The 19,826-nt window shown below is 34.0% G+C and overlaps 1 protein-coding gene across 1 annotated transcript; it reads right to left on the reverse strand.

Annotated features, from left to right (window-relative positions):
- Window positions 1-286: 286 nt before the first annotated feature.
- LOC129218691 (ankyrin repeat and SOCS box protein 10-like) lies at window positions 287-10,361 on the reverse strand. Its single transcript, XM_054853013.1, has 5 exons — window positions 10,193-10,361; window positions 6,755-7,089; window positions 5,799-6,059; window positions 3,553-3,885; window positions 287-841 (listed from the first exon to the last, which is right to left on the reverse strand). Exons 2-5 carry the CDS (start codon window positions 7,079-7,081, stop codon window positions 356-358), a joined length of 1,407 nt encoding a protein of 468 aa, XP_054708988.1. The 5' UTR covers window positions 7,082-7,089; window positions 10,193-10,361; the 3' UTR covers window positions 287-355.
- Window positions 10,362-19,826: the final 9,465 nt, after the last annotated feature.

Here is a 19,826-nt window from a genome sequence, read left to right on the forward strand (position 1 = left end):
CTACCTCAAGCTTGTTCACATGTAGAGGCACATGGGAGTAATTGAAGACAGTTTTTAAAAAAATACCATAAAATAAAAAACATATTCTTTTAATCTCGAAAATTTCCATGACACAAAGAAAAGACTTCAATCACGAGAACACTTTAGCTCTGAAAAATAGATGCATATTTTTAAATAAAGAAATTTAAAAAAAAGTTGACATATTCTTCCCTTTCTCTTCACAAAATGAAAGAAATTTTTCATGACCAAGATTTAAAATAAATTTGAGTCATTAAGAGTTTTCAAATCTTGTTCAACTTTTATTTATTAAAAATATTAATTTTTTACAAGTAAAATAAAGAATTAGGTTTTGGAATTAATCTTCAAAAAGTAGGTATTGTTTCAGAACAACTGGAAGTGGGAGTTCTTTAACAACATTGATTAATTTTGGTCCCCAACATAAAATATTACGAATGCAAGTACGAGAAATATGTTTGAGAGTCATAGGAGTCAATGCTTTCTGAAGTAAGACCAACTTATGTCTGTTACTCAAGAGCACGGATCTTTCAATTAAGCCGATACAGAAAGCTTCTGCAGCTGATGCAACGAGTTCTAGGACATCAGCACTATCACGACAATCGATGTGATGTAATGACTGAAATATTCCAAGAGGATGTTGCCGTTGCCCTAAAAGAATGATTTTCGCTCCATACTTCAAAAGCAAGCGAACAATATAAACATCCGGATGACTGACTGAAATAAAATATTCTCCTAATGGTGGTTTTAAAATCGGCCCACGATTTGATGTAAGAATGGCATTTGGATTAGCACCATGTTCCAGAAGAAATTTGACGACGTCTATCTGAAAAACAAACATTAAAGGAATTTTATTGTAATGAAAAGCAGTTTTACAAGCATAAAATGTTACATTTTATTACTTGTTTTACTTTCGATGTTATTGGAACATTGATGTTATGTGCACGATGTTTTTTCCATGTTGAAGTTTTTGTATATTAATTAAAAATTATAGTAAAATTTCTCACAGGGAAGCGACATTGATTGAAGAACATCAATGTTTTAAAACATCGGTCTTCAAAATGAAAAAAAAAAAAAAAAAAAAAAGATGGTATCTATAAATCGACTTAAAGACATTGAACTCTCGGAAACATAGACATTTTTTTTTTTACTCTCGAGCTCTTTTCTTTCTCCTAATTTTGCCGAACATACTACATAATTAGGGCTTTGTTTTTTGTTTTTTTTTTTAATTCCCAATTCCGTAACCCCTCTAAACTCTTCAACATATTAGCTTAAAACCCACATCAAAATATTTCTGGGAACAGCTTGTGCATTCTGACGATTCTTCTAACGTCATCAAAGATATCCTAAAATGCGTTTTTAGGACTTCAAGCCCGAAAAAGTCCAGAGAGAGCCTTTGAACCTTTTCCCTTCCCGTTCCCAATCACGAAAGATAGCTTGCTTTTAAAACCTCAATTTCGGAAACTTTCCAGGGAGAATCGTCGATCCTTTTACGTTTCCAAAAATAACCAAAAATTGACTTCAGTTTTAGTAAAACGGAGGTTGCTCCAACCTCAGTTTTCTTTAACTTCACTAAAACTGCTTAAAATTGCCATTTTTGAAAAATTTAAAATTTCTCCGGGGGTTTGCCCTGATACGAGGGCCTGACTAACTAAAAGTGATGCCCAATACCCACAATAATTTGGTGGCCCCTATCTGTTTAACTACTTTAAGTCAAAGCAAAAAAAAAAAAATGATTAAATGTTTCGCAGTGTTGGTGCGGGGCCCTTATAATTAGGATATCAATGCTCAATGCAGTTGCACTGTTCGCACATGCCTAGCACCGCCACTGATTTTTCATATCCATTTCTCAACTTAATATTTTCCTAGCACAATTAAATAGGGAAGAGCGTATTGCCCCCTTCCTCTCGCAGATATGTATTCAAAAGAAAAAATAGGTCATTTACCAAACAATTCCTTTCTCAGAGTATTTTTAGTTTTATAAGTCAGTTTTATTTATGGAAAAAACTAGTAACTATCCCTAACTTTGTATGAAACTCCTCAAGAAATAAATTTTTCTTTATTCATATAAAATCAACTAAATACTTGAAAAGTATCACCAAGATACAAGTACAGAGACAAGATACAGGAATACAAGTATCATCAAGAGAGAGTTTTTCGTAGTTAATAAATCATTAATCTTTTATTATATTCTTGAATTAAAATACGTGATTCTTTAATGTTATGCATAACAACATAAAATATAGTACGAAGATGGTATGGCCCCATAGGAAGATTGGGCCCCAGGCCCAGGCCAATCGGCCTGTGTGGTAAGGTAATCAGAAGGTGCCTGATACGATTTCTCTGTCCCCTTTCTAACACCATCAAAGATTAAGTAAAACTCCGTTTGTGAGACTTCAATTCGGAAAATTTCCCGGGAAAGGTTCCCTCGGTCCCACTACCTCTGTCCTTCCTTTGATGTTACTAAAGACCGCATAAGGCTGTTTTTAGGCCTTGTAAATTTGGTCTCTATCTTTCTTCGTTTTATGAGTTAATCCTTTTGTATTTTTAAATTGACACTTTATAAAGGATCTTGGAGGAAGATAGGTATGGACGACAATTTCAAGTTTTTGCCTCGACTGTAAAAAATTAAAGGCACTTGGAGAAGGGAGATGATAAATAAAAATCACCATATCGTTTGTCTTTGCTTGCTCCACCCTAATGGGAATCCTAGCTAAGCCCATGCTCGCTTCTCTTGTTTCCAACAGCTTTTGATGTGGATTCTTCCGGTGAAGAATGCCAACAATCGTGAGGTGGATAGGATTTAATTGGCTTAAGGTATTTACTAAACAATATCTCTATTATTCGAAATTAGTAAATAACTTTTCTGTACATTAAAGTAATTAATTGATTTTATCGGATCCTTTAAAAAATTTGAAAAATCTTATGAGAATTGGCATATGAAAAATCTCTTAAGGAAAGACCCGATTTTAATCCCCGAGTCCCCAAGGCACATTCCAGAAACTATTTCTGGATCCATCATTTATATGGACGCAGTGCTTCGGGTGCAATTTGTACTCACGCACAGAGTATTTTCTGCCATAAAAAATACAATGAATTTCATTTATAATGGTTGTCAATATTAAATGTTTGAACGTTTCTTTTTTTAAATCTAAAACATGCATGGGGTACCCACATGGGAACAAGAACAAAACAGTTTTTTTTTAAACTCTTCCAAAGAAAAAAAAAATAGTATGAATGGATGGCTCTTATTTAATCTACCAAGAACAAAGCAATTTTTTTGCTTTTATAAAAAATATAAGAAAATATGTAACGGAACATCTCAAGAAAGCCTTTCAGTATTGATTCTTTTTCCTTTCATGGTTAGCGTAAATATAATAAACTCTTAAAAATAATGAACATATATAGGACCAGATCAAACATGAGAAAATGAGTTAATTTTCGAGAGACCCTTCCCTATAATGTGCATGCACTGTCAGGTAGTCAAAATATACTCGTAGGGCCACATAATATGAACTGAATTCTTACGATATTTACCTTGTTTTGCCCAAGTTCGCTTAGTGCAACATGCAAAGCAGAACCAACAACGGCTGAGCCATCGTTAACATCTGCGCCGGCATTGACAAGATACCTCATCATATGGAAGTCTTCTTTGAGTACAGCAAAGAAAAGTGGCGGAGGTTTTTTATAATCTTCTGGTAACCTGACGCAAGCTCCATTACGAACTAAAAGCGTTACTGTATTGAAGTTACCTCCAAGAACAGCATAATGAAGTGGAGTTCTTTGATCTTCTATTGTCATTGCATTGACATCCGCACCACATGTAATTAATAGGTCTGCTGTGTCATATGCTTCTGGATTTCGACACGCCTGGAAAGTCAACAATATTAAAATCAGAAAACTCGGGAGCAATTTTCGACACCTAAAATGATATTTTTTTCTTATGTCCTTTCTTTTTTCATAATAAAATTTTCTTAACACACATGTGTGCTTTTTTGCAAATGGAAACCTTTATGTTTGTTTACAGGAAGAGTTCTGTGAATTGACTTGATACTTAAATATTATTTCATTATATATTTCATATAAATTACGTATGCTACGATGATATTCAAACTGAACCAAAATGCAACCATGAAATCTGGTAAGCAAATGAACTTACTTGTGACATAAAGCACCTCTAGTGCCAAAATTTAATACTTTGATGCCAGAAGAAAAACAAAATTCTAACTTTTTTGTTAACTCTATGATATTTTCTCGTTCCGTGGATTTTTATGATTATAGTATAAGAGCGATCAACGCACCCTCAGATAGCACAATCAAGTGTTTGTAAAATGATGTTTGTTTGACCATCTAACGCAAAAAGGTTCTCCACTTTTTCTGAATCTCCACTCCCTAAGAAAAGTTCCAACGACAACTTTAGTTGATGTAGACTTTAGCTGATGTTAGACTTTGTTGTAATGTTTGAAATTCAATATAAAACTTTCAATTAGTAATAGATTAAAAACTAAACCAAAATAACTGTAAAAACGAAGAAGAAAGGAAACCTTAAATGAGCTTAGGTTCGAATACTTTCATTATTTCTAAAGAATTAATAATATTATAAAGTAGAATTAGGAGGAATAAACCGAAGCAAGTGCATGTAAAGCACAATTAATGATTTAATTTTAGTTTTAATTTAGCTGTAACTTAGTTAAAGTGTGCAAGTAAGATCAAAAAAAGGCGAAATCTTGTTGCTTACAGAAACCAGCAGCAGCATTACAAAACTTTTAAAAGCAAACAAAGACTTCCACCCTATCTTGAAAAGCTACCATGTTCCATACATATGGAAAAAATTAGATTACAAAATACATTTTTAAGAATTTTAACGTTTTAGAATTAACCTTAAAATAGCACTTTACACAGGCACGGATCTGCGTACCCCTAGATTTCGCAGTACGGGGGGGGGGACGTCCTTAAGGAGCCCAACGGCCCAAGAAATTAAAAGAAAAAAAAACTAGTACTAAGACGTATTAGCTTTGTAAATATACACTGCAGGCCTCTGGAGAGAGGTCCAACACATTTTGTTGTTTGCACAAATGTGTAGGGCCTTGTCCTAAATTAATAGATCCGGGCCTGTTTAGGGTATTGTTTAGAGAAAATTTTACGAACTTTCCAACAGTACCAAATTCAAGGCGATAAGGTAATTCTTTCGCATAGAAAAACAGCTTTATGCCAATTCGTACCATGAAATTGAATTTTAGAAAAAACGCAATGAGGTGCACCCCCGCCCCCCCCCCCCCCCCTCTACTCTCCAAACTAATTTTGTGCTAAATTTAATGAAAATCCACCGTACGGTCTTGGTTCTAAGCGAGTCACAGACACACACACACACACAAAGACAAACTTGCTGATTTATTACTAGTAGAGATGCCGGGTTACACTATAATGACTTTGAAAACATTGAAAAATAGCAGAGTTAAGCAGTCAATGAAGAAAAAAAAATACATACAATCTTTGCTGCTGCATATATTTTGTTTCAAAATATCAAAACTAATTTTAAAATATCAAAAAACAAATTGACTTAATGTTCATGATGATTCAGTAACTATTTTATTAAAGCAAGTTTAAATTTTTAAGGAAATTGGGAAGGATAAGGTTAAATTCCAACTCAATGGTATAACCATTGGATATAGATAATTAAATGATGCTGCTATTATCTTTTCTTTAATCTTCAATAATTTGTTTAATTGTTCTGTTAAAAAGAATGAATTAAATCATTCGCTCTTGATTCAACTGTAACTTACTTTCATCAGCAGAGTCATCCCCTGTCTATCAGCAGCATTCGAATCAGCTCCATATTTAAGCAGCAAATCAATACCTTCGATGTCAAGGGGATTTAGCAAATTGATTTCGTGTCCCAAAAAATACTCCGTATTAGGGTTAGCTCCATTCTTCAACAGTAACTCAGCTGCTTTGTAGTAACCATTTTTCAATGCCAATCGTAGAGGCTCATCCGTTTGGCTGGCTCGAGGAGGAAATCCATATGCTGTATCACCAGGCAGCACCTTAAAACGGGTACTAAAGTTTTATTCGAAAAGGATTTCATGAACAGTAAGTTATGTAGCATAGCTTAAAGATATAATTGTATACATCGCTCCTCTACGAAAAGAAATAACAGCATAATGATAGTAAGGGAAGAGACTTAGAGAGATTTGACGTACCCCTTCTGTCTTTCATATCTAAACATTTATTTAGCTGATGAGTACGATGGGACACCATGAGTTTTCAAAGTTTTAAACAAAACACGTACAAAACTCAAACCGTAGGTAGTAAGTAGGGATTCATTGAAAAATTTCCTTTTAAATCATATTGTATAACAGCTGCACCTATCTGAATCTACTATTACCAGTACTTGCACCAAAACAGAGAGTTTTGACTGTTGTAGTACAGTCTCGAAAACTCTGCCTGATGCTGACCGAAAAGTGGCCAAGTTTGAAAAATAACTGTTTATTGGGAATGCATGTGCAATATGTTTTTGCGCCGAGTTCTTTCGTCATGCCAAAGCGGAGCCAAGTTTCTTGGATTCGCATAGGTTATCGAGATTCGAATCTGTGAACTTTACTGTTTTTGTGCTAGCTGACTCAAATTTTTAATTTTTGCCTTTTGCTTCTAAGTGCGTCATATACTCTTAGTGAGCTCACTAAATAATATGTTCACAATGTATACTTATGATACTTCAACAACAAAATTGTATAATTACCCTTGAAAAATCGACTCGAGCATTGTAACGCAACAGAATTCTGATAACATTGCAGAAACCTCTTTCAGCGCATAAATGCATCGGGGAATATCCAACATCGTCCATAACATTAGGATTTGCTCCTCGGACAAGCAAAAGCTTCACTGCTTCCGTATGTCTGTGAAACACCGCATAATGTAGAAGCCTTAAGCCACTGGCCACTGGTGCGTTAATATCTTCACGAGAAGCCAGAAGTAGACGAATTTCATCCAAAGGAGCGTACTCAATAATACAGTCTGCAATTTGTCGCAAAACAGACCTTGCTTCCTTGTCTTTCAACGAGCCCATTTTTTGATCTGTCAAAGAAAATTCATTGAATGAACTTATGAATGCTGATACTGATTCACTGATTGTTAGTTTAACTTTGAATTATTTTGTCTTTTACCGTTTATGATCCAACCTATGTTTACAGCTGACATTTCGGATGACTTTCTTAGCTTACATCTTTATACATTAGGGGGAAAAAGTTTCTCATTACACCAAAATACGTATAATCAATTTGTATTGTTATTTTTGCGTTTAACATTGATTTTTTATCTATGGTTTAGACCCAAAGGTAAACTTTTTCTTCTTTTTGCTGCATTTTGTTTTGCTTTTAGTGGCTCATAAAAAAAAAAGAAAAATGTATCCAATATTACAATGCAATGGTTTGAAACGGCACTTCTGTACTTGGGTGTATGATATTTTGATATTTATATCTACAAGGGTGGTTCCAAAGAAACTTCCCCTATGAATGAAACCCTAGAGGCTTATACTGTTTAACCTGCAAAAACTCAACTAGGTTGTTTGAATGTATGCGCTTGAGATAGTGATGATTTTTAACAACGTAGAGGTTACGGTTGAGTTGATGTTTTGAGAATCTCAGCATTTTGATTTTAGTGTCTCTAAGTTTTTAAATCGCAGCTCTCAGTTTTTCCTTACTCAAATTAATCAGCGTATTGAAAAACTACAAATGTTGTTGAAACGATCGGGGGACGAAAGTTGCTCCCTTAAAGCATTTACAAAAATAAGTATTTTTTGGTCTCGTGACAAGGCAAAAGAAAAGGATATTCAACGCATTTTGCATAGCACATGGGAATAGACAGTAGTAAAAGAACCAACCAATGCAAGCATTGCTAAGGGAAAAAACCTTTAAAGTTTGGGGAGAAGTGTTTCTTTAGTCAGGTGCACGAACGTGCCAACTGGCAAATTTCCTCACAAGCCATTCGTTCCAATGTTATTTGAAGTTTTTCAATACGCTGATCAAGTTGCGCGCGGAAAATTTTGATAATGCCATTCGAAATTTTTAAAACTTTCATAATTCTCAGATAAAAGTTGTTCAAAATCATCACATTTTCCATCGCATACCTTCAAATAACCATGTCTGAAATTTTGGTTCAATTGGTTGTGCGGATAGGCAGGTAGGGTTTCATCTTTCACATTAGAGGGGCTAGAAAATAATGTCATGTTTTTCAAACAAATATATATATATATATATATATATATATATATATATATATATATATATATATATATATATATATATATATATATATATATATATATATATATAATTTATTTTTAATCAACGATGTAATTAGAATCGTTATCAAAAGCCTTTTGCTATCTGAGTGTGCCAATTTTTAATCCTGCGGATAGATAAAAATCAATTGATTTTTGGAGCAAAAATTCTGGAAATGGCCTCGTGGACTAGCAAAATTTTCAAGTTTTGTCTGAAAGAAAGTGTTTTAGCGATCGGAAGAAAAGGAAATCAGACCTCAATTGCTCAAGGCGAACCCTTTAAAAATTAATGAGCTGTGGTGGGCTGCTTCACCCAACATACTCATCTGATATTGCACCATCTGACTTCCATTTATTCCGTTTTATTTGTGACAAAAAACTTGAAAATCTGTCCGATATCCAAAATGCCATCTGCAGATTATTTTGCTCAAATACCGACTAAGTTCTATCTATCTAGCATTAAAAATTTGTACCCTACGAATGCAAAAAGTTGTTGATAATGCGTGTAACCATACCGATGATAAAATATAAAAACATTTAAAAATTGATTAGTATGAAAAAACGACCTTATTTTCCAGTCTCCCTTAATTATAGGGAACGTTTCTTTTGGACCACCCTGTAGTTGAAAACGAGACTGCTAAATTATAACTGTCATTAGAATAGAGACGATTAAACTTAGCTGATATTCTGTCTACTTTAAAAGATACGACGTAGATATCTGGTGGTGGCAGACAGACTTCCTTAGTTTCAAATTGAACCATAGACGTCCATTTTAAATCATTTTTTAAAAATTGACTTTTTTTCTGAATGTAATGTCAATTTTTAATTTCTCTCACTGTGAATTTTCAACTGACTGTCAGTTAAGCTCTGAAATTTAAAGAAGAAAGTTTTAACTTAGTAAACATTATTTATATAAATCTGATAATGATAATCATTTTTTGCTTTAATTGTCATTTAATTTAAAGATTGATGACGATAAAAAATGTAACTAAAAACCGAGTGCATAGACGTTGGACAATTTTAGAGATTAAGTATTGTCAAAAAGAGTTCCTTATATAAAGGAAGATAGAAACTACTTCGTTTATCTATATATTTACTTTATTCATTTTAGCGTGTGTATGCAAGTAGCAAAATGAAAAATTAAATATCACCATTGCGATTGATGTGATAATTAGTGACGTGTCATAAATGATACATCAACATTACGACGACAAGAGGGGTACCAAAAGCAAAACTTTCAGAGATGTTTGTATTTCTGTATGAAGACATAATTTTACAAATGGCATGTAGAGATATTTGTAACGAACTGGCAGGACATTTTATTTATACATGCCAGTTCTTTATTTTAAGATTAAATTCTGGTTTCAAAACATAAAAATTTAAAAATGATTTCAGAGATGTTTATCTTTATATTTTCAACTAAATGACAAAGGTTTTGCAAAATCAACTATGGTTGAAAAATAGCAATTCCAATATAGTACAGTAAACTCTCGATTATCCGCGGAATTGGCACAAGTGCCGCGGATAATAAAAATCGCGGATAAACCGGAAAAAGGCTAAAATAAGGGAAGAAAAAGGTAAAAGTTGTCTTTTCTCAAAAACTTATCTGTATTGATACATAATACTTTCTTCAAACTGTGCAAGTATATACAGTGCAGTAAAAATGTTTTGTATTTTTACACAACAGAACTTAATATCAATAAAGAACAAGTGTATGTACGATGAAGAAAGCAATAAATAAATAAAACTAAAACGACTGAGTTTATTTACAATTTTTCGACAAAAAAACATCCATTGGTATTTACTTTTTACTGCGAAAATACTTGTTCCTGATTGTTAAATGACTCGCGGATACTCGAGAGTTTACAGTATCATTAAAAATATATACATGGAACTTACTTGATTCAGTATAACTTCAGAATGAGTAATCCAGCATACTCAATGCAAAATATTTTCCTCCCTCGATATGTAGTCTGACAGTATTTTTGTTTAGACTTCTAGCACACAGAGCTAAGAAAATAACTTCGTTCATTACGCACCCGTGTGTTCCGTCTAAATTTAGATGACATCTCTTATCCTCCTCTTCACGATATTTTCCCAACACTGCAAAGAGAACTCTTGAAATGAGAGTCATAAATACAGTTACTAAGTCCTTTAGATTTGATTTTGTTGTAATACATTATTAATGAATAAGGATATCCACAAGCAGCAGGGGCGGCATTTCAGTATTTCATTTGGGGGGCCAAGTTTCTTAAATGTGAATTACCTCAGTATGGAACTAAAACATATATTGGCTAACTGCAAGTAATCATGATAAGGGGGACATTGCATAGTAAAAGAGCCCTTAGAAAAGATATTTGTTGATGTGAGATTTTTTTTCAAAACTAGTATGTATTTTTAAAGAGTATCTATGAAAGCATACTACACTGTTAAAACTACAGGTTGCGTTTGGCACCTTTCAGTGGTGTTCACCAGCGACACCCGATAGAAAGCCGAAATTGCACCCTTAGCAAGGGTGAAAAACAGGCTCCCTTCACCCAACGTGCACCGTAGGTGAAAGATGGTACTCTAGGTGAGAAAAATGGCACCTTTATTGCTTCCTAGAGAGATTCCCCCCCCCCCGTGTTGTTTGCGTTTTTTAATACAATTGTGTTTTATTTATTTTGATTTATATATACGAAGGCATTTGATCACATTTCAACTTTCGAACATAGTTTAGAAGTGTTCATGACTTTAATTTGTCTGTTCGTGCACTAACTTTCTTATATTTACACTTGGAATGCTCAGTAATGAATATGTTGTTGACAACTTTTACTGCATGATCCGTACTGAAAATGAATAGGGAAGGTAGTTATCAATCATTTGTCGGAACAACCAGAAATATTAGGTAACATTAGATTAGAATCATGGGAAAATAAAAACGTTCATAAACGTTAAAAATTTTAATCGAGCGTAACATATCAATACTTAGTATAAGATTCGATATTTGAGTATCCTTATGCGTACAAGATAAATAATGATTTAAAAGCCCTTCTTTCCAATGTCAAGTTTTCCGTCAGATTAAAAATATAAAAACGAGTAGATAATTACATTCGCTTCATGCAATAACGCCTAAGAAAGATACGTTAACCAAAACACGATGTGAAACTCATGAGTCAAACGCTGAGTGAGAAAAATTTCTTTTCAGGCGGTTTTTTCCCCCCGCCTTTGCTGCTTTGTTCGTTTACACTACGTAGTTATTTCATTTGAGAAGAAATAGATATTGGTATATTGGCTGCTCACGTCGATGCATTTTTATTCCGGAATTAGCAATTCAATTATCAGCTGATTTAAACGTTTTTATTTTTAATGTTGTTGTTGTTCAAGATAGTACTGATAGATAGTTTTAGGTAACAGTTTTGCAGGATATAAATAGCAAGATATTAAATATTTAATAAGGTAAATGGAACAATAAGCAGTTGTCAACATACTTTGAACACTTTAAATATGCTCGAAAGCTCTAAGTGCTACAATATGATCAAATGCCTTTACTTACGCGATATTTCGAATATTAATCCACGAAATTTTCAGTTTTGTACTTCATTCAATGTGAAAGCAAATTTTGTTGCAACTTCCTTCGTTCGCCATTCAAACTGAAGTCGTTGGACGATTAGTCAGAGCGCATGCGCAATGAGTCGCTCTCCTATTGAATCACTTTTGTTAACGTCGTTCACCCACTGAGGAACCAAAAGCACCTTGACGACACTTCCTAGCCTCAGTTTCACCCCGCGGCACTGTTTTTTCACCCTAGGGTGAAATTCTTTACCCCTGTGGCACTCCTGGCTTTAACAGTGTATGCATTGAGCAGTTGAAACGTGTTTCTAGCAGAAAAAAGTGATGAACCCTCATTAAATAGGCACACTTTAAATATGAGCCTAACAATGAATGTAAAATACCAAGGCATTTTCTTGAGAAAATCATGCAGCCACAACACTGCAAGGGCCAATCTATATGAGGAAATTACGTCTTTAGTTAAAATTAATCATGATTCTTCATCAGTTTTTTCTGCTCTGAAAAGGCCGGTAAAGGCTTGATGAATTTCTAATAATTTAAAAAACGAAAAACCCTTGACCATATGTGGAAATGTGACAACTTTTATAAACCATTACCGAAAACCAGCAAAATTGTTTTTCTTGAACATTGATTTGCGATTGACATAAATTGAATTTGCTCATTTTTTATCATTCCTCTCAAAAAATTTGGGGGTACAACCGCCCCCTCTCGACCCCCCTATTTGCCATCCCTGACAAGCAGTGATCAACTTGATCCTTAATAGTTTATTTTACGCGTATATTGAAACAAAACAGATTCATAAAACCAGCTGTTCCGTCTAATCCTGCAGAATTGTTTTAGATTTTAACATTTCGTATTGAATACAAAAATGATAGCTGGAAATAAAATTGCTGGAGAGTCTCTGCAGATACGATACAATCGAATGAAGTGGTGTTTTCAAGCACTATGCAAGGTAGTGAATGTAGGACCAAGTAGGGAAATGTGGAGCAAAAATTTAAATAATTTACTATGTTTACGGCGCCACTGTATTAAAATATTTTAACAATGTTTATTCCAGTTAGAAAATAATTTCCTCTAAAGATCAAAGTAGTACATAATAATACATTAGAACCCCGTTTATTCGGTCCCCGTTTAACCGGATCTCCAGTTGATCCGGATCAAATTTGTAGAGTTTTAAAATGCTTACATTCTCACAAATAATAATTTTAAATTATGATAACTGAACTTTAAGTGAGCCATAAATTTGCATTTTATTTCAATTAAATGTACAACTCCAGCAAAGATCACGCAATGCATTATAGCAATCTGATAAGGCATCATGGCGTATTTGGGAGCTTTAGTCCATCACCCCTGCATTTGAACTATAAATGATGAAGTGTTTGATTGAATAATACAAATGATAAAGTGTGGATTGTGCGAAACAATCCTATCTCATTTCGTTACGCAGAATTGCTTTTTACTGTAATAAGAAATCTCATCAAAAACAACCCTGTTGTAAAAATTTCCCCGCCAAGAAAACCTTTAACTTTTCCGCACAAAAAAGAAAACCTGCATCCTAAAGCCCAAAATCCTCAGCCATAAAAAGTTATGATATCTAGTTTGCCCGCCAAGTATCTGCCAAACTATCATCCTCCCTCTTCTCCTTTTTCATCACAGCTACTTCCATTAGAACCTCCTCCCACCTTCAACTCCAGAAATATGGATAGATCTTTTAAATTGTTTATCTTGTTTGGCGGGAAGCTTTTTGCTCACCAAGCAACCACTTCACTTTGAAAAGCTTCCCGCCAAACAAGATAAACAATTTAAAAGATCTATCCATATTTCTGGAGTTGAAGGTGGGAGGAGGTTCTAATGGAAGTAGCTGTGATGAAAAAGGAGAAGAGGGAGGATGATAGTTTGGCAGATACTTGGCGGGCAAACTAGATATCATAACTTTTTATGGCTGAGGGTTTTGGGCTTTAGGATGCAGGTTTTCTTTTTTGTGCGGAAAAGTTAAAGGTTTTCTTGGCGGGGAAATTTTTACAACAGGGTTGTTTTTGACGAGATATCACATCTTTTTGCATTGATATTATTACTTTGTCTGTATTTTTAGAATTGAGAACTTCAAGTCAGAAAATTTTCAATTGAAACAACGCTGTTTTGTGTTTTTAAGGAACAATAATGGCTAGCCTAATTTTAAGCCAAGTTATTTTCTGACTATTAAGATTCTATGTTCTTTTTGCGAGAATTGGGCGGTTTAAATTTTATTGCAATTCTTGTATCCTCTCTGTTGCAAAGAAAACTTCTTGGATAATAAAATACTATATTTTAAATTATGTTGTTTTCGCGTATTTTACAACTTTGCAATAAATTCTATTACAGTTTCTTTATTTGACAAATTATTCAATATTTTCATGAATGTTTCTTTAAATGTTTTACAGCTTAAGGGCTATTTTAATCTAGCTTTTCACTTTTTGTTTAATTACATTTTTTTCTTAAATCGTGGATTATTTTACGTTTTATGGGATAATTTTGATTGTTTGGTGATTTATCTTTTTCTTGATAGAAGTCTTTGTCTTGTTTAATACGTAGTTTTGTTTAAAAGTTCATTTAAAATAACGAAATAACGCATGCTATCACCAAGCAAAGAAAAAAAAAACGAAGCCATTAAATATTTTAAATTTGACTGTGTCAGAAGATCTATACAACTTTACTCGATGTCAAATCGCGGATATCCCAAATTTGCCATAGCGAATGCGCATGATGCGCGCGGACTAAGCTCATCAAAAGTCTTGCTTAAATTAATTGCAAAAAATTTTTCAGCTAACAAATTACTTCAAAGCACGGATATCCACACACGTATTTCATATATTTTCAATTCATTATGTGTTGTTTGTGAAAAATCCATTAATTTAGAAAATAAGCAAACCAATAAAAAAGTGCTATTTTTCGCTTTCAATTAAAAAGTTATGTGTGCCGTATTCATATGCGTACAGTTTCATATAATTTGTCACGTAAAATATTGTAATGGTTTAACCCCAGTTTCGCGCCGACATTTAAAATTTCTTCCCTCCATAAATATATCAAAACTGAAAAACAGGGAAAAGGAAATTTCGTATCGGCAAAACTTTGGTGGTGGGGGGGAGGGGGGAGGACAGCATTCTAATCTCATTCATTAATTTGTTTCTCTGCTTAAGTATAAACAAACAACATAGAATCTGAAAACAGAAAGCCCAATGAGCTTAGTTTGCGCGCATGCGCAGTCGCTGTGGCAAAATTGTGATATCCGCGATTTAACGTCTAGTTGCAACTGTTGGATATGTTTTAGTTTTGATTGAATTTCATTTCCTAAGACAACTTTGGAATAACTGTTAGATCTGCTCTAACCTTGCAATTGCAGTCCGAGATAAACAAACCCTATGAACTGAGAGTAAGTACATAAGAATTTAGGGAAAATTAGTGATTTTCAAACTTCAATTACTCCAGCCCATGATGTCCCTGGGGGTTGAATTTTTGTATATGTACTCAATGGCGCCCCAAGAATATGTATACAAAAAACCATTACCGTAGCCCCCAGGGGGGCTGAGATAGAATCCTGGGAAAGTAAATTTGGGGGGGGGGGTAAAAACGAGGGGGGACGGGGAGGGGGGTCAAATGGCACAAAAGGCACATCAGTAGGGCACAAGGAATGTGTGTGCGAAATTTCAGCTTGATTCCTTTTTTTGTCTGGGCTGTCAAAGAAAGCGAAAACTTTTTTGAACAGCGATTTTCTAACTTAAATTCCTCCTCCCCCTGATGGTCCAGGGGATTGTATTTTTGTTTATGCTGTCAGGGGCCACTAGAGATTGAGTGTACCAAAAATCAACTCCAGGGGTCTGCATGGGGCTGAGATACAGAGGGGTGAAAAACCCAAAAAACCTCAACCTGTTCTGTCGTGTAATCTTGTTCTTGGTCGCTTTTATTTTCTTTCGTATTTGGCGGTGGATTTGCTTCTGTTGGCTGCTGACGTTTGATTTCCTTGGCGGGGCGGGACGCTCCTACGTCCCGTGATTAGAAATACCTGAGAGGCGAAATTAACAATCGTAAGGTTTTTTTCGTTAAAGTAATCAATAAACAGTAAAACTGTAGAAACATAATTCTAATTTGTTCTTTGAATTATTCCAAAGAGAATATGAAAACATATAAATGATGATATAAAACCAAATAAATAACCGTAAACTTGTATTTTATAGTTTAAAAAAGAGAAAGTAAAAGTTTAAACTAATAAGTATTAGATAAAAAGTGTGTGCTGATTTTTAAGCAGTATTAAAATGTCCCTTTCATGTCCTATTAATCTTAGTAGGGATCAGGTCAACCCCACAAATGTTTTAGGGGATGCTAGGACACCACAACATATTATAAGTGTTTAAAAAATGTCTAAATATTTATATTTATTATTTTTCTATAATCAAGTTGTAAATTTGCTACTTATTATTATTAAATACTGATTTTTTTTTTATTTAAATTCTTTTGTTACTAAACAGTTGATCTGCAATTTTGCGTTACATAATACTGAAAGGAAATAAAAATATGCGAAATATTTTCTTTTGGTTGAAAATTGAAGTTTAAAATCATTTTAAAAATACATTATCAAACTCTCTAAGAAGCTTAAAAGCAATTTATAATTAGAAGAATATTTACATAATAAAAAAAAATCTTTGTTCTATGTAGTACAAGTATTTTTTCTTGTCAATCCAGGCATCATAACGGGCTCCGAGACTTTAAAATTTGACTGTGAGCATTTGAACACATTTAATAATTATCTTATTAAAGTAAACAACTTCTGAATCAAAACTTACTTAATAAAAACATACCAAATTAAAAAGAAATTTCGTAATTATTAGTGACTTCCTTGGGCCTGTCTTGAAGAACAAAGTTTCTCGAAGGAAGACTTAATATTAAAAATAACCACTCTCAGTTGTTTCCATATTTGGCCGAGATCTATATTTCGTCGTCAGAGAAGTCACAGAAGAAAATCCAGTTTAACAGAAGTAGGATGTTGAAAATGGTAATAGAATGCGGAAGGCCCTTGTTTTTAGTGCGGAAAAAGAATCCTCTACTCCTGACCAAAATTCAAATAGTGATTTATCAGCAAATTGTCTTTTGGTTTCGCCACTTGTCGTAAAGTCCGTGAATTTTTCTTGCTCATCAATGAAGAGTCAGTCCTTCGGAAATCTTATGAAATGGATCTCTAACCCGATCGTAACATGTCGTCAGCAAGAAAATACTTTCTAAATTCTTTGCCAGCATGGCTAAGTGATTTTCAATGGTTACAAAAACAACTTTTATATGTTCCTCTTTAGCTTTATAAAATTTAGTACTGTTAGAGGTTGATAATCAACTTCATCTAGGTCCTAGATTGCTTCAAATTTATTTCCATTCAGTTCTTTAATTTCCTAAAATAAGACTATGTTTAAAACAAAGTAATGCGTCGAAAAAAAAAATCGCCGAAAAGTCGAATTCATTATTTTTATTTAATAACCTGCTTCAACTATCCCAACTAGCTTCAGTTTCAAATTTTGACTGTGCCCTCGTATTTACCGTGGGGGGGGGGGGGGTGTTAGCTCCCGTCGGAGTTCAAAGGAGGGCGCAGAGCCTAAAAGGTTGAGAACCCCTGTTTTAACAGGTTTTAGAGGCGTTTGAAAAAATGAGGGTTTTTCAGGAACTCTATATGTAAAGGCAAACTTGAAAATTCAAAATTATATTTAACAACAAGTGACCAGAAAACGCTACGAATTTAGTTATACTAGCGAAATTTTCATTTTGAGTTGCCACTTTATCCCTGATTTTAGTGAAAACAAGATGGTACTGTGCAAAACGAATCTGCTGGCACTATATTGAAAGGTTGCGTGTGGAAAGAGGTTGCGGCTCAGCAAATCGGCTGTAGACTGCGTTCTTGTATAATAAAAAATAAAATTCCTTTATGAAGCGGAAAATAAAAATGAATATTTTTTTTCTTCTTTCACTTAATTAAAGGTGTGACCTGCCCACTTGCTGCTAAATAAAATTTTTAATTTTCAAGTCTATCTTCACACAAAGTTAATGAAAAATACTCATTTTTTCAAATGCCTCAAAACCTGTTTTGCGTCATTGGAAGTTCTCCTTTTAGCCCTGTCAATTTCGGTTTCGTGTCGCAAAAAATTAGGGGAAAGCTAAATTTTTGCTATGTGTTAGTACAGGTCTTGGACTCCTCTAAAGGCTACCTGTCAATAAATTTTTGTTTGACTCCGTTCAAAATTTTTTGAGACATAGCAGTCACAAGAATCGAGAAAAAAACATGAGATTGCTAAACCCTCTTTTGAGCTATTGCCACCAAAATTAATCAGCACCTGTACTCGTTGGGGACAACATATCGCTCGTTTGAAAAAAAAAAGTGCCACAATACGAAATTTTTACTTTTTTTTTTTTTTTTTTTTTGTGCTTAAAGGCCTTCAAATGACGTTATCTTCTTGGGAAAATAGTAACAGGTTTTTGTTCTAGTATTAACCACTGGAGAGCACAACAAACTTTCTTAGTGCAAATTGCCTGAAGAGTTCAACTTCAAACGCTTCTCCTGAAAATTTCATTTCTTCGTACTGTGGCACTCGGCACTCTTCTTCCAAATGAGCGATATGGACCAAATTTTGTTGATTGCGCCACTTACTTCCTGACAAATAGCAGGCAAGCAAAACTGAACAAACCCCGTTTGATAGCTCCCCCTCCCCCCCTGGAGGAATTTGCGCCAAAACCTAATGGACACATGTGCACCCATTTCCGTTCGATTTCATGCCTTAGTTTTTTGCTCTGCAGCGGTCTGCACACCTCAAAGCGTTCCAATCCGTCGAAAATAGAAAATTTGCACGAAACTGGGGAGGTGTCGTTCATGAACGAACGGATCAAAAATGACGAACCCTTGAAATGAACGGGTCAGAACGATCTCCTAAAAATGAACGACCGTTTTTTCAACGGTGAACAGTTTGGAACATTGTATTGATGCACTTGTGAGATAGATCGCGTTTTTTTTTTTTTTTTTTTTTTAATTACAATACAAATCATCTTCACATTTTTTAATCTCAATCAATTACAAATTACATTTTTCTCAAAACAATATAATCTATTTATTTCGAACCATATTTACTTCATGCATTATTCATTATTTTCTTTCACCGTTGTAGTTCGTTTACATTTTTCAATTGTCCATTAGTAATATTTTGGATAACTTGTTTAGGCTACTGACAAAAAATGTTAGAACTCTTCATTTCCTTTACCACGCACCTATTAATATCCTTCTCACGCTTTCCGTCTCCAAACTATCCTTAAGAATTCCTTTTATCTTTTCTCTAGCGACCCTTTTGCGTACAATTTATTACATCTCAATTAACTACCATCTATAATTTGGCTTTCTTGTTCTTCTTTCTTGGCGCCTTTCGAGTCTCAATTTTAAATTCAGTACTCTGAAAATTTTAATAAGAATTATTATTGCCAATTTTTTTCCGTACTTTAATAATGGGTGGTTTTTTTTATCCCATGAGTACTACTGGATAAGTTTGAGGCTCCCTAATATTCAGGTGATTACCAGAGGCGTAGCTAGAACCGACTTTCGGGGGGGGGGGTTACTTCTTATATATATATATATATATATATATATATATATATATATATATATATATAAAATTAAGCAAACAGAATTACAAATATTAAACAAATTATAAATAACAAATGATGATAAAAAGGAAAAATGCAAACAGCTAATCCTTTTCATCATTTTCATTTTTTTCTTTGGGTTTAAAAAAGCTTGTTATCGGTTTTGCTCGCTTCATTATGCAACAACTTTCACTTAGAATGTACTATTCTAAACAGACTGTACGTTTCCAAAAGAATATGCAGTTAATACTGGCTGAAAAATCAGTGTGATTGCAATGGATACTCTGGTTAGCAAAGGTAGTTTTGACTATGACCTATGACACACACGAAACCAGACCAA

Source organism: Uloborus diversus, chromosome 3, assembly GCF_026930045.1.
Source record: "Uloborus diversus isolate 005 chromosome 3, Udiv.v.3.1, whole genome shotgun sequence".
In the NCBI taxonomy this organism is placed as follows: domain Eukaryota; kingdom Metazoa; phylum Arthropoda; class Arachnida; order Araneae; family Uloboridae; genus Uloborus; species Uloborus diversus.

Coding starts and splice junctions, on each gene's coding strand:
- LOC129218691 (XM_054853013.1), bottom strand. CDS start 7,081: ATGGGCTCGTTGAAAGACAAGGAAGCAAGGTCTGTTTTGCGACAAATT. Junction 6,060..6,754: donor CTCGAGTCGATTTTTCAAGG/GTAATTATACAA, acceptor ACCCGTTTTAAG/GTGCTGCCTGGTGATACAGC. Junction 3,886..5,798: donor GGATGACTCTGCTGATGAAA/GTAAGTTACAGT, acceptor TTGACTTTCCAG/GCGTGTCGAAATCCAGAAGC.